The following is a 12,890-nucleotide window of genomic DNA, read 5'->3' on the forward strand; positions in this document are numbered from 1 at the left end:
CTGAGATTAAAGCCAGACTTCTTATTTATTCCTATATTAAACTGAAATAAAAATTCAAAAATCAGTCAACTTTTTCTATTTTTTTCAGTGTCCCTAATCCTCTTTGATAGCTTTCAACCATGCTGCACATAATAAACCTTCCCCTTTAAGATGTTTAGATCACAATAGGTCAAGTGTCCCTGTCACTTATATATTAATTAAACAGGAAGTTAGGATTGTACTGACAGTATGACACATCTCATAAAAATGTTTATCTCCTTATATTTCCAGTTAACCTGTGAGCGTCTTGTTGATCTTGCGTAATTAATGTCCCAGAGTCCCACCGCAGTCTCGCGGGATGTCCTGTCCCCCCAGAACACAATTCCGTGCATCACTACACACTTTAGGACACATAACTGAACAGAAAAACGCTTTTTATTTCTTTCCCACAGCTTTAAAGCTGTAATCTAAAGGGACAGACGCTTTCTGCTTACCTTGGGTAAGTCTCGGAGTTGGTTGGCGTCCAGCAGCAGCTCCTCCAAACTCCGAGCGTAGCGATAAATCTCGTCGGGAACATAAACCAGAGAGCAGTGGCGTTTATCGATCATCTCGACGTGACGGTTGCACCGCCACAGGGGGATGCAGTGAAACATCGCGGAGGGGGAAGGAGAAGGGGATCAAATCCCGTATCCGTGCGATAAACAAACTGCAGGGAGGAAAGGAGGGAGGGGGGATGGATGCAACAGTTTGCTACGGTGGGAGAGCTCGATTCTCCACCGAGAGAGCAGGCGAAACTCACCGAGAATAAACACCGAAACTCCGGCGGTAAATGAGCTAGCTGGTCGCCAGTATCCGGAGCTCCAGCTCTGTGCTTGGCTCACTTTGTTAGTTCGTAGTTTGGCACCTGTGTTTCCTTCTCCTGGAGCTCCAATGCTTTAAAAAAATCACTTTCTGTGTAAAAACAGCAGCTTACATCTCTGTGTAGCAGAGAGCGACATTCTGTGAGGATGTTGTTTCTTTTTTCCGTTTTGTCCTGGAGTTTATTTCCTCTCCCGTCCAGTTTCTGACCCGGAACATTCACTCCCTCATTCCTATCCTGCGTCATCGCTGAGCTGCTCCTCCTCCCTCCGGTCCCTCCTCTGGATAGACCCGTCCCGCACAGGACCGCCGCCATGATGGCCCCCTGTCTGAGGGCCCCCTGTTTATTAGCGGCTGTCTGGGTGTTATTGGGTTATTTTTAACAATACAGAGCATTACTCATTTGTTTACTCTCAGTGAAAGACTTTATATATCTAAATTAAGTCATTTTCTCTTAAAATAAGTGCTTTTTTTTCTTGAATTGAGCAGCTAAGTGAGACGCTTTTCAAATGGAATAAGAAAATTTACGTTTAAAATAAGGAAAAAAGTTCAGTCTCCTATTTCAAGTTCATAATATCAAATAATCTAATTTTTAAGGATAAAAATGGGAGATTTTCTTATTTGCCTACTCAAATTAGGGGTAAATACACCTATTTTAAGACATTTCCATAAATGTTTAGAACATTTTTGTGATGTGTTATTGAAATCCAGGACCAGACCTTATTATCTTTGTAACATTAAAAAAAATATGGATATTTTGATGGAAAAAATGTATTTCAATGTAATAAGAAACGCCAACTTGCCTGAATATACTAAGAAAAATAAGTGTTTCTGTATGAAATTCATGAAAAACGGTGAAACTTTTTTTTTTTTTTTTGGTACAACATAACCTTAGAGGCTTATTAACTCTTTAGCTTTACTTTCTAACTTTTCAATTAGCTTTTTACCTTTTCTTGACTTTTATTTTTTCAAATTAATTTACAGTAGGTAATATATCATTCAAAGGCTCATCTAATTGGCCAAATGCCAAAATAAAATGTATGGCCATGTAGCAGCATCTTTACTGAATGACTGGATATAGATCTTGTGCTTCTAGACCCGAGAGACTGTTCTGTTTCTTATTCAGAAAGTCTTTTTAAAGTATTTGAATCACTTTATGAAATACTTGTCTAATGCCTTTTCAGTGTTTTTTTTTTATCAAATCTATCAATAGATATTAATTTTGGATCAGACACTTCAAGATTTTTTTTCAATCAATAGCCGCTGCATTTTAATAAATAATTTTCCTTAATTTTTTTTGTCTCGTGGCACCTCACACACACTGAATCATCCAACAATGAAAAGGAGCTTCATGGTAAACAGTGGAAAGAACAGATTTAACATCATAAATTATCTTAGTCATATGCAGCCCTGCTGCTGCAAAAAGCACAAGTTGTTCTAATTTTTCTTTTGTGGGTATAAAATAAAACTAAAAAATACTTTTACATATTTCTGTTTGAACAAAAGTCATTCCAGGTCACTCCCAGATGAGGCTGCTCCAGCTTCCTTACCGTGTCCTTGTTCAAATCTCCTCCAGCATCAGTAAATCATGCAGCAGACATTCCTAGACTCCAGGACACCCACTCGATATCTTTAAATTAATCTTATGAGTGTTTCTAGGTCAAAGGTTGACTTAGGTTCCATCTATAAGTAATCAGAAGCTCTAGAGGAGTCTCTGCTGCATGATTTAGTGCACATCATCACAATTCATGCTTATGTTAGGTTCAATTAATTTGTTTTTCTACACTGAAAACTTATACCCATTCACTTTAGCGTGATTCCAAAATTGTGTTTCCATGCATGAAAAGGATAATTTTGTAGCCCTTTATCAGCAGGCCTTCAGAAATCACATGTAAATTACCAACTTCTACCTTTTGATATAAAGTCTCAATGTTTCAGTAAAATGACATCAACTCAGAACATTGCATTTAATCAGCAGATGTTTGGCTTTAGAAAACAAATTGTTCTTCCACTTGGCATGGCACTGAGAAATCCATGATCAATTCAAAGGGGCTTCCTCTAGAGGGAGCCACATCCCATTTAATTGACCTTGCTGACCGACCTTGTCTGAGTTTGAAACACCAAGACAAAACACTGAACTGATTCCTTTTTCAGATTTCATTCTTATTTAATAACGTTTAGAGCAAACAGAAAAGATTGGCCACAGCCTTGACATCAGTATCTAATACTAAAGACACCCAATGAAGTTGAAGTTACTGATAAGGTTTGTTCCACATCTGCAAACTTTAAATATGATCATCATCTACGTCCCAGTTGTTTCTTAAATGCCTTCAAAGACTTTGCCATCATTGGAGCCACCTCTGCAAAAACATCAAAAACAAGACATTACCGAGCAGGAACTGTGCATAATTTAAAGTTACTTTAACTGCATAATGAAATGAAAAAAATAAAGAGATAAACACTTGTTTTTTTGCGAGGATCTTGGTTGTTGTTTCCAGTGGAAATGCTGCTACTGCTGTTGGAACTGTTGAACTCATTGCAACTTGATCTCATGGGGTTCTCCTGGTGTTTAACACTGGAAACATGCAAATATATATACACATGTAAAATGAAAATTGAACTTTGCATTATTATAGAAATATATGACATTAAAATAAAAACAAAGATGTTATTAGACAAACATGTTATGAGCCTTCCAAGCTGATGTTCAAATAATCACTTTATGCTTTTATATTGAACAGCACACATTCAAAGATAAGCACATTATTGCATCAGAAAGCTTCTAGTCTCTGGTCTTCAACACTACACTGAATTATACGAAGACATCCAACATCTAGAATATGTAAATTAAACAAAAACATTCTTTTAAAAACATCTAGATTCCAGTATGGACGTGGCATCTACTGTACCTGCACTTGGGCTGATGCGGCTGCTGCACAGCAGTTCCATGAATTTCCTGCTGAATTCGCACATCCCTTGGTGGCTTAGCAACGGTGTGAATAAATGCCATCTTCACCTGTCGTCCTACAAGGGGTAAAAACAATGCATGTAAAGCTTTAACTGAAATAATTCTGAGTTGTTTTATAGGATAGATGGTTTAGGGATTACCATTATCATCATCATCATTACTTATAGATCTGGAGGATTTAGGAAAATATTGATTTAGTTTTTTCTCCAACTATAAAGCAACCAAGACGGTGGTTAAAAGGCCTAAAATGAGGGACAAATTTGCCCTGTTAGAATGCGTTTGTTTTTTATGCCATTCCTGGTACCAACATTATCACTCAATTATAAGAATGTCCAGGGGGGAATCAATGTCTTCTTCCATTGTAGAGATATTGATATGACTTGGCGTTGAGGCCTATAACTCACTCTAAGGAATCCTTCAAAATGAAAGAACATGCCATGCAAACCATGTCAGGCAAATGTGTCTCAGAAGAAGGTTTCAAGTACACCTGCATATATCTGGCCTGAGAGTAATATTAAGGTTTACTAAAAAGAAATATACCAAGACTAAAGGAGGACTGCAGTGCATTTTGTAAAAATGCAGAGCAGGTGGATCTGAAAGGAAGTAAAAATGAAAATATATGTTAAAGAACACGGCAACATTTTCTTAGTGTGAGAGATCATCTTAGAATCATCTCAGAGTATAAAAGTTTTATGTTTTTAACCTCTGTCTACACAAAACTATGTTAGGAAACTGGTTTTTAGGGCTTTTATCTTTAAATGTCCTCCATCTTCCTCTTCTTACAGTTGAAAAATTTACATTTTAAAGTTAGCATTTGGTGCCTGTGTGAATTGAATATCTGACAATAATTAAAAACAACATGCTACCATTACAGTTTAATAATGCCCACAAACAAGCCTGTCTTTCTCAAGAGATGATTTTCAAGAAACGTTAAATATTTCCCGTAGTTGGTAATGATTTAGAGCAAAGTGTACTTTTTCTTGACTAAAAAAAACACAAGCTCTTAAAGAGAGTTCTGCTACTTGAATCTAGCTTAGAAGTTAAGATTTTAATGTCAATATTCAGAAATTGAGTAGATGCAGATTTTTTTTAAATGCAAGAGAAAAATATATCTGTTAAAATATTTTGTGAGCAATGGAAAAAGGGCTATACATATATGCACCTGGGATAGATGACACTAAAGCCTCATCATAACTTAATTCCTACATTAAATTAAATTGAATTAATCTTTAGGGGGGTACGTGTCATGGATTTTAACCTCCTCCTTCAGAAAGTGGCAGTGCTGTTTTCAGAGCAGAGAACTCACCCTTCGGCTTCTTAGAATGTGCAGATACGATCGTTTTTGTCAGCTTTTTGAGCTTTCTTTCCCTCTCCTCAGACAATCTGATATACATCTCTTTCCATGACTCGTATTCCTGAAGTTTGCAGTCTTTAAAATCTCTCTGACAGTGTTTTCCCCACAGATGGTCTGTCACTCCGATGTAGATCTGTAAAAGAAAGGAAACTCAAATCGCAAAAACATTTGTGAACTGTATATGGTGAAAGCTTGTATCATAAAGGAATTCTTAGGATAAAGGTAACTCCCTAAGTAAGAATTAAAAGGAAACCCAAAATGTTGAGAAAAGGGATAGGCAAGCTGAATCACCTATAGTTACATTTTTTCTACATAAAGGCAGTGGAAGAATGAATGCAGGAAGATTTGTGAGGGCAGATGATTATCTCAGAAAAAGCAACAGTGCAATGATTTAAAAAAACGTAGACATATGGTATGTAGTGATTGCTTATCTGGGGACAGACTGATACGAAAGACAGACTGAAGCACAGCAGAACTTCCGTATCAGGAAAACAAGTTGGATAAGAGTAACGCATGTGGGCAGTAAGTGGGTACAATAGTAACGTGCAAAAGAAAGTGTGGGCAAATTAAAAACCCTACTACCAAAAGCTCATGGAAGCCAGTAAAATAATCCATTATGACTGATGAATTAAAATGTAATCAGCAACACTGCTTGTGAGGTTATTGAAAAAAGACAAGTTTCCCTGCACCTGAATTATGCAGTATTAAAATTTATCCAACTAGGAAAATCAGAACAGACTTCAGACAATTCTGTTCGTTTTAAAATTTGATGCCGTGATCTGTTCCAGATTTGCTGTTCCCCTCTCAGTGGCCTGAGTTATATTGCTCAAGTGTGACACCTAGTGGTCATCCAAGTCCATTACACTGTCCTGAAGTATGATACAGCGTAAGGTTAGAATAAAAGGCAAGAAAGGAGAAAAAAAAAGCTATTGTACCATTTGCTTTTTTTCCACAAAAGTTATAAATTAACAAAACAAATTAAGAAAATATTGATTAGTTTTGTGGATATGTTCCAAAACTGCTAAATTCTAGAGAAATGCAAAGATTTCTGTCATAACACACTCACAGGTGCTTCAATGATTCTTCAAATAAAGAGCATCAGCCACCAAGTGTGTTATGTTATGGGGGAAAAAAAGTGAGTTCTCAGTTCTATGAAGCCACAACAAAGAACATCTCCTTACTGGGTTAAATTCTTCAATTCGAAGCAGCTGCTCTGGTGTACACCTCTCCAATACCGGCTCAAGAAGTTCAAATGGAACCCCACCAGTCTCATAGAGCACTTAAAAAAAAAAAAAAAAAGATTTATACTTTGCAATATTAAATCTAAAACTTTCACAGGGAATACTCACAGTTGAGGTTGTTCTGGAGTGTGCGGATACACTGTTGATACAAGCTCATCATGGTTGGTAGGAAAAGGGTTTTGGCACCAGAATAGACTTGCATCTTCTTGTTCAGTCGCTGACCAGTGAAGACAGCAGATTCCTCCTCACAAAAATCGGGCTCCTTCTCCACTTCAATAAAGAAAATGTCAACGACTGTCATAGCTAAAATTTATGAAGGTTATTTTGTTTCAAAACTATTTGTGCATTGTAAATGTGAATTTGAAGTTGTAGATAGAGTTATATACCAAGTTTTGAATTTGTTTCAAGGGTACCACCCATAAGTCATAGATCATTTTTACCAGTGTGACATTTGTGTCAAAAGTGAAAGTGAAGGCGTAAATTGTAAAGTTGAATTTGTGTCTTACAGCAGCAGATCTGTGCAGTTGTATTCATTGTTTTGTATTCTTGTTAGGAAAATTTGAAGATTAAAAAAAATCAAAAATTGAAGAAGTTAACAAGTTCAATACACGTGTTGGAATTTGTTTTAGATTAACTGTAGCAAAACTGAATGGAAGATATTTTTTATGTGCAACTCACAGAACACACACATTTGTGTACTTGTACCTGAAGAGGTGTAACTTTTTTTTGTAATTTTGACAGATTAAAAATAAATCTACAATTACAAAACACCAAAGTTACAATGCACAAATAGTTTTGCAACAATAGTTCTGGACCATTCAAAGCAAAACTGAGAATGTAAGAGGTTTGTAAAGTGCAACTTGTAGAACAGAATTTGTGTACTTGTACTTAAAATTTGAACAGGTGTAAAAAAGAATTGTACTTGTGAAGTAAATATTTTTGAAATTCTACAAATACAAAACTTAGAATGTAACTCTCTCTACAACTTCAAATTAAGACTTACAATGCATAAATAGTTTTGAGACAAAATATCCTTAAAATTTCCCTTGCTTTACCTTTCTTTTCCAGGTAATAATCAACGTTTGAAGGTTTTTCCAGTTCTGGCAGAGAGGCGGGTAACGGGACGTCCATCAGACGCATTAAAGACTCCTGTGGCTTCTAGCATATTTTAAAGAATGGTTTTAAAAAACAAAAACTGATTAGAAACTTTTAAAGATATCTGCTCGGTCTACCTGTTCTGGTAAAGAAGATGACTTAAGGCGTTTAATCCCTGTATCTTTTGGCGTTTGCTCTTTAGAAGCAGTCCTGGTTATCTTGGAAGTTCTCTTCTGTCCTGAATGCTCTCTCTTTTTGTGGACATTAACATCATAGTTCAAGTAAGATTCAAAAGACATTGAAGGTTCTTCCTGCTCACTATTACTTTCTGCATCTCTGTGCCTTATTTGGATTTTTATGCTTTTTGAATATTTCTTACTTTCAGGATCTGATTTGTATTGTGGATCGCCATGCTTTTCATCATTTGCTTTTTTTCTTTTTCGGTTTTGAGCCTCTGAGCTGCTTGACATTTCCAAAAGTCTGCAATCTTTGGCCCCTTTTAATGTTTTTAAGTGCTTGTTGCAGGACGGAAATGGCTCTTTTTCTTTCACTGAGGATTCTTTCGATGGCTTTGCTTTTGTACACGATTCTTTTTCTCCTTTCAACTTTTGTCTCGACTCAGATCTGTGTTTTTTAGGAGTACCCTCATAGCTTTTGCCTCCAAGCATGGTGTCGCCATTTTGTTTCTTTAACTTGCAAACAACACTGTCGCCCATTCCGTCCTCTTGGATTTCAGCCTTACTTTTTGAATTGCTCTTTGTGATGTTTGTCTTGATTTCTTGATGCTTTTTATTATTTTTGTCCACATTAGCTTTTCTTCTCTGCTCTTCCATTTGTTCTTTCTTTATTGGCACTTTCCTGGCTTGGTCATCTAAAGCCTCATTGTTAGATGTTGGGGAGTTATTGTTTTCATCATTTAGCCAACTTCCATCGCCTGAACAGCTACGGTCACCCTCTTTGTTCTTGTAAGAATCGTAACCCAACCATGCTGCTTCGTCACCTTGGCTGCTTGAAATGGACAGTTTAAAGGTTGGGACAAGTAAAACCTAATCAAATATAGGAATATTCAGAAAACTTTACAATTAAAAGAAATTATTACCTTGCAGATTCCTTTGAGACAAGTTTCTTCCAAACTTTAACTAACGACTTGGCAAGTTCTCCAGCTTGTTTGTGTCTCCGCAGCGAGTTCACAGTTTTGCCAATTCCAGTTTCCTGTGTGCAATTTAAACCTTTTTAGTGAATACCTTAAAACCTCTAAATATTTGTAAAGCTAATTTTATCTTATGCAGGCTTACAGAAAGAATATCCAATGTGATATCCAGATCCTTCAGTTTCTGCAAAATTTTCAGAACCTAAAGAAGAAAAGGAGACATTAGGTGAGTGCATGTTTGGTAGCTGGATGTTCTTATTAGATGTCGGTGAGAACATTCGCTTCTAAATAAAGAAGCAAGTAAATAAAGAAGCAAGTTAATATGTAATCCCATTACTTTTTGTGCCTTGATATGGTAAAAAGAAAAAAATGTAACTGTTAATTGTAAAAAAAAAAAAAAAAAGAAAAGAAAATTAAATCAATTAAAATGTAGATTTCTAGGTTGCTTTTAACCACCAAATCTTTTTTTTATAATGAAAAAAAAATTGCCTTTGTAATAGTTATCCAATGAGAAAATGAAATAATTCCTATTAGAGTTTCTTTTTGTGGTCAAAAACTGGAGGCCATCACTACGGAGAAAAACTTCTCATTTCCTCATATTCTGAAAACCTCAAAACCTGAACTTGCAAAATGGACAGAAATTATTCTGTGTCACTTCCCATAAATGATTTTCAACAGTGGGTTCAAGTAAAATAAAAAAAGGCAAAAGGCTTGAAAAATGCTGATTGTCCAAAATAGAATTTCAGGTATGAATTTATTCTATGCTTTCTTGAATATCTACACAAAAAGAAGTCACACTGGGAATCCTACTTACTATTTTAGCAAAGTATAAAGACTGTATTTAAATTTTGTTTTTCTTTTAAAATCAAAAACTGCATAATTTAAAATATTTTTCTGGCTTCTAACAAAAATATATTTTGGTACAAATACTTGCCAAAACTACAGTACTATTGTGGGCTGTGCTTTTTAAGAGACCAACAACATATTAATATGCTCAATTGGTCATAAGGAAGGTGACTGATCTACAGCGAAAAAACAGTTGGGAGCACCAAATAAGGTAGTACCGGTTTGGGATCACCACAGTTGCTGTCACTTGCTGACAGTGCATCAGTGCAGAAGCTATGTATGGACACCCCCCCTCCCTTAACTATAAATGCTTACTGGCTCTTTAACTTGTCTATAAAACTAATGCATTCGCTATGTATGAAATTAGTAGGTTTTTTTCTTATTTAAAAGAATTTAAATTTGTTTCTGTGGAATTTGTTCATATGAAGTTTTTAATGCACTGTGCCTGCACACCCTTCACTAATTATAGAAAACCATAGACATAGTTGAGCAGATGGGTGAGATGCCAATTTTAGCATGAGGCTCCCCCATATAAACAACAGGAGAGGCTCTCAGAGTAACTTACAGGGATGAACATGTATTTAGTTCTAGGTTTCTACCGCTTTAGACAAGAAAATACAAACTGATCAGAGTTCAAGCAATTTTCTGAGAGAATACACTGAATTTTTATCTGGCAAACAAAAAGAGGAGAACAGATGCTTATGTACTCTTTCAGCATATTTTAGTACTTTGATTTATCAAAATTTATAATTAAAAATTTAAATGAAAAACCGAATTGTATAATTGCATTTATTAAAAATAATGAAATTGACTACGAAATAAAACAATGCTTAACTTTTAGTTTTTTTCTGATGTCTTTTTTTTCTTTCTTTCTTTTTGTGCGGACCTAAATAAGGAAATGAAATCTACCGTCGCAGGTTCTGCTGCATCTGAGAGCTGAAGTTTGAACCGCATGATTTTCTTCACCACATCTGAGTTTCTGGCCATCACGGTGATTCACGTGCAACCACCTGCGCACACCTGGGAGCGCGCGCCCGTTGATGACAGAGTTATAATGGGCGGGACTGGTGCTGGTGGTGCGCTAGTTTAACAGCCTCTAGAAATAACAAATTAGATCAATTACCCTTTGAGGGAAAATAGCTCGATGGTACAGTCAGCTCGTTGTCAGATTTTATAAAAATATATATATTTATAGCTATATAGATTTAAACTGTATATATGGAAGTACCTTATAATGCAAAAAGTAAAAGAAAACGTGAGATAGGTTATTTTTGGTCTGGATAGTAGGGAAGAGAATTAGGGCCACTGAAAAAAATTAAAAAGTTAACACATTTTTACATTTTATTTCAGTTTAATAGGGGAAAAAAGTCAGAATTCTGAGATTAAAGTCAGAATTCTGAGATAAAGGTCAGAATTCTGAGAAAAAAAGTCAGAATTCTGAGGGGGGGGGGGAGTCAGTATTCTGAGAAAAAAAAAAGTCAGAATTCTGAGATTAAAGTCAGAGTTCTGAGATTAAAGTCAGAATTCTGACTTTTTTACCAGATTAAACTGAAATGAAATTTTTAAATCGGTCAAGTTTTTTTAATTTTTTTAGTGGCCCTAATCCTCTTCTGTAGGATAGTGATTGTAATTACTGGCTATTTTTAATTTTACATCAAAAGTAATTTTTGTGTTTGATGAATCTGTACCAGAGGATAAATCTAACCAAGTAACGATTAAACCAACCAATTATGTTTTGCTTATGAGATCAGATAGCCTGCCCATACAGTAAGGGATAAAATCCTGCCTCAGCAACTTTTAAGTTTGCATCATGGTCCCCTTCCTATTTGGTTTGGTCCACTTTAATTCTTCAAAAATGTGTAATTTGTCTGTTTAGTATTATTTACAAACGTTTTTTCACAATCTAAACCTTTAAAGTTTTCTCTAAATAGTTAGAATACTGTACAAAAATTCAGCTTTACAATAAACTTCATGTAAAGGAACAATTTATACTGAGAGATTTCCATTTACTGTAAAAAAAAATAAAATAAAATTACTTTGCACAAGAATGATAGGAAGTATTAAGCATTATGTTTGGATTCTGTCTACTTTCAAGGCCATATTACCCTGCTCTCATGACAGCTAATAAAAGGTCATGTTTACAATTTATTTAAGCCTATTCATATGTCTCTGGGATGTTGTAGAAAGCTTAAAAATATTGAAAGATATTGTCAAAAGCACTGAATTGGTTCTGATGCATAGCATACTTTCTTAACATTAAGAAATCATTATTTTTATAGCTTTTCAATGAGGATACAAACTGAGTAATCTAGTGTGTTTACATAAAGGATAAAGGATAATGTTGGAGATTATTAATTGAGCTTAATATCTGGTTCCTGCTGCCACATGCTCTACACAGTTGTTGATTGGCACTCACATCTCTAGAGGAGGAGTTTGCTCCATGTTTTTCTGTGGGGGTCAAAGCTGGTCTTTCTCTCTCCTACTCCAGTAACTGGAGGCACAGCTTACCTTCTTCATCAGCCTAAACTCGATTCTCAGGTAAGTGGGATCTTCCCCAAAACTTAATAATGACAAAATATGCAGCTGGAAAATATGGGTGTTTCAGTGCTAAATGTTTTTTACAGAGGTCATTACAGAAATACAATAAGATTTTAGTCCACTGACTATCAAATACAATCATTTTTTTGTTCTTTTCGTCTTATATGGAGCATGCTGCCTGCAGACTTATTTAGGATAAAGGTAAAATATTTTACAAGTGAAAAAGAACAAAGATTTTAAAGCTTGGACTTAACTTTCCAGAGGACACGAGGCCTTCTACTCAAGTCCCAAAGACTATAAAAGGAACGTCATGAGAGAGCCACCCAGCATTGCTATTCTTGGACATGCTACTGATAAACTGTGACAGATGCATGAGGGGCATGTAGAAGTACCCAAGCTTTGCATAATCAGCTGGTTGCACACATGTTAAGCTGTTAGTGAATAGCTTTATGTAAGTAAATCTTAAGAGCTCAAACATTCTTAGAAGAAAAGACATGTAATTGCAGGGATTTTAGATGACCTAATAGTTAGGTGTCAGTTAATTAGTACCAAGCGCAAAGTGAGAACCACCTGTATAATATTGAATAGGGTTTCCTGAAACATGACTATGGTGTCTTTAGGAGCAAATATTTCCCCTCAGAGGAAGAGGCCACTGCTTCCGGGGATTATTGTTACTATGAGGATTATCTGGTCATATTGACTGTGTGTAGGATTGGTATTTGGAACACACCTTTTCTCTCTGCAGTCAGAACGTTGATTGGAGTACAAATAAGTGACTTGCATTCATCACGCCCCCCTATTCCTGGTTGAGCAGTATTATTCAACAATTACTTACTCATGATGTTGGAAATGGCTTTCTTC

At 35.7% G+C, this 12,890-nt stretch overlaps 2 protein-coding genes across 2 annotated transcripts in view; both read right to left on the minus strand.

Annotated features, from left to right (window-relative positions):
* lrrc1 (leucine rich repeat containing 1) overlaps positions 1-1,060 on the minus strand; it is a 30,901-nt gene extending 29,841 nt beyond the window's left edge. Inside the window, exons 1-2 of the mRNA XM_015374521.1 lie at positions 779-1,060; positions 474-685 (exon numbers count right to left, since the gene is read on the minus strand). Of these exons, the coding sequence (XP_015230007.1) occupies positions 474-632 (159 nt within the window). The 5' untranslated portion in view covers positions 633-685; positions 779-1,060. The remainder of the gene's footprint in view (positions 1-473; positions 686-778) is intronic.
* A 1,903-nt stretch (positions 1,061-2,963) lies between these two features.
* Positions 2,964-10,478, minus strand: LOC107084589 (transcription elongation factor B polypeptide 3-like). Its single transcript, XM_015374496.1, has 11 exons — positions 10,401-10,478; positions 8,791-8,847; positions 8,595-8,707; positions 7,633-8,500; positions 7,456-7,558; positions 6,509-6,670; positions 6,341-6,438; positions 5,112-5,292; positions 3,747-3,861; positions 3,300-3,412; positions 2,964-3,197 (listed from the first exon to the last, which is right to left on the minus strand). Exons 1-11 carry the CDS (start codon positions 10,476-10,478, stop codon positions 3,136-3,138), a joined length of 1,950 nt encoding a protein of 649 aa, XP_015229982.1. The 3' UTR covers positions 2,964-3,135.
* Positions 10,479-12,890: the final 2,412 nt, after the last annotated feature.

This window comes from Cyprinodon variegatus, unplaced genomic scaffold (assembly GCF_000732505.1).
Source record: "Cyprinodon variegatus isolate N-32 unplaced genomic scaffold, C_variegatus-1.0 Scaffold104, whole genome shotgun sequence".
Taxonomy (NCBI): Eukaryota; Metazoa; Chordata; class Actinopteri; order Cyprinodontiformes; family Cyprinodontidae; genus Cyprinodon; species Cyprinodon variegatus.

Excerpts from the sequence above, each read along its gene's own strand:
- LOC107084589 (XM_015374496.1), bottom strand. The coding sequence starts at position 10,478 with ATGGCCAGAAACTCAGATGTGGTGAAGAAAATCATGCGGTTCAAACTT. Across the intron at positions 8,848-10,400 it reads ATGCAGCAGAACCTGCGACG|GTTCTGAAAATTTTGCAGAA; the intron begins GTAGATTTCATT and ends TTTCTTCTTTAG. Across the intron at positions 8,501-8,594 it reads GTCTCAAAGGAATCTGCAAG|CCAAGGTGACGAAGCAGCAT; the intron begins GTAATAATTTCT and ends CATTTCAAGCAG.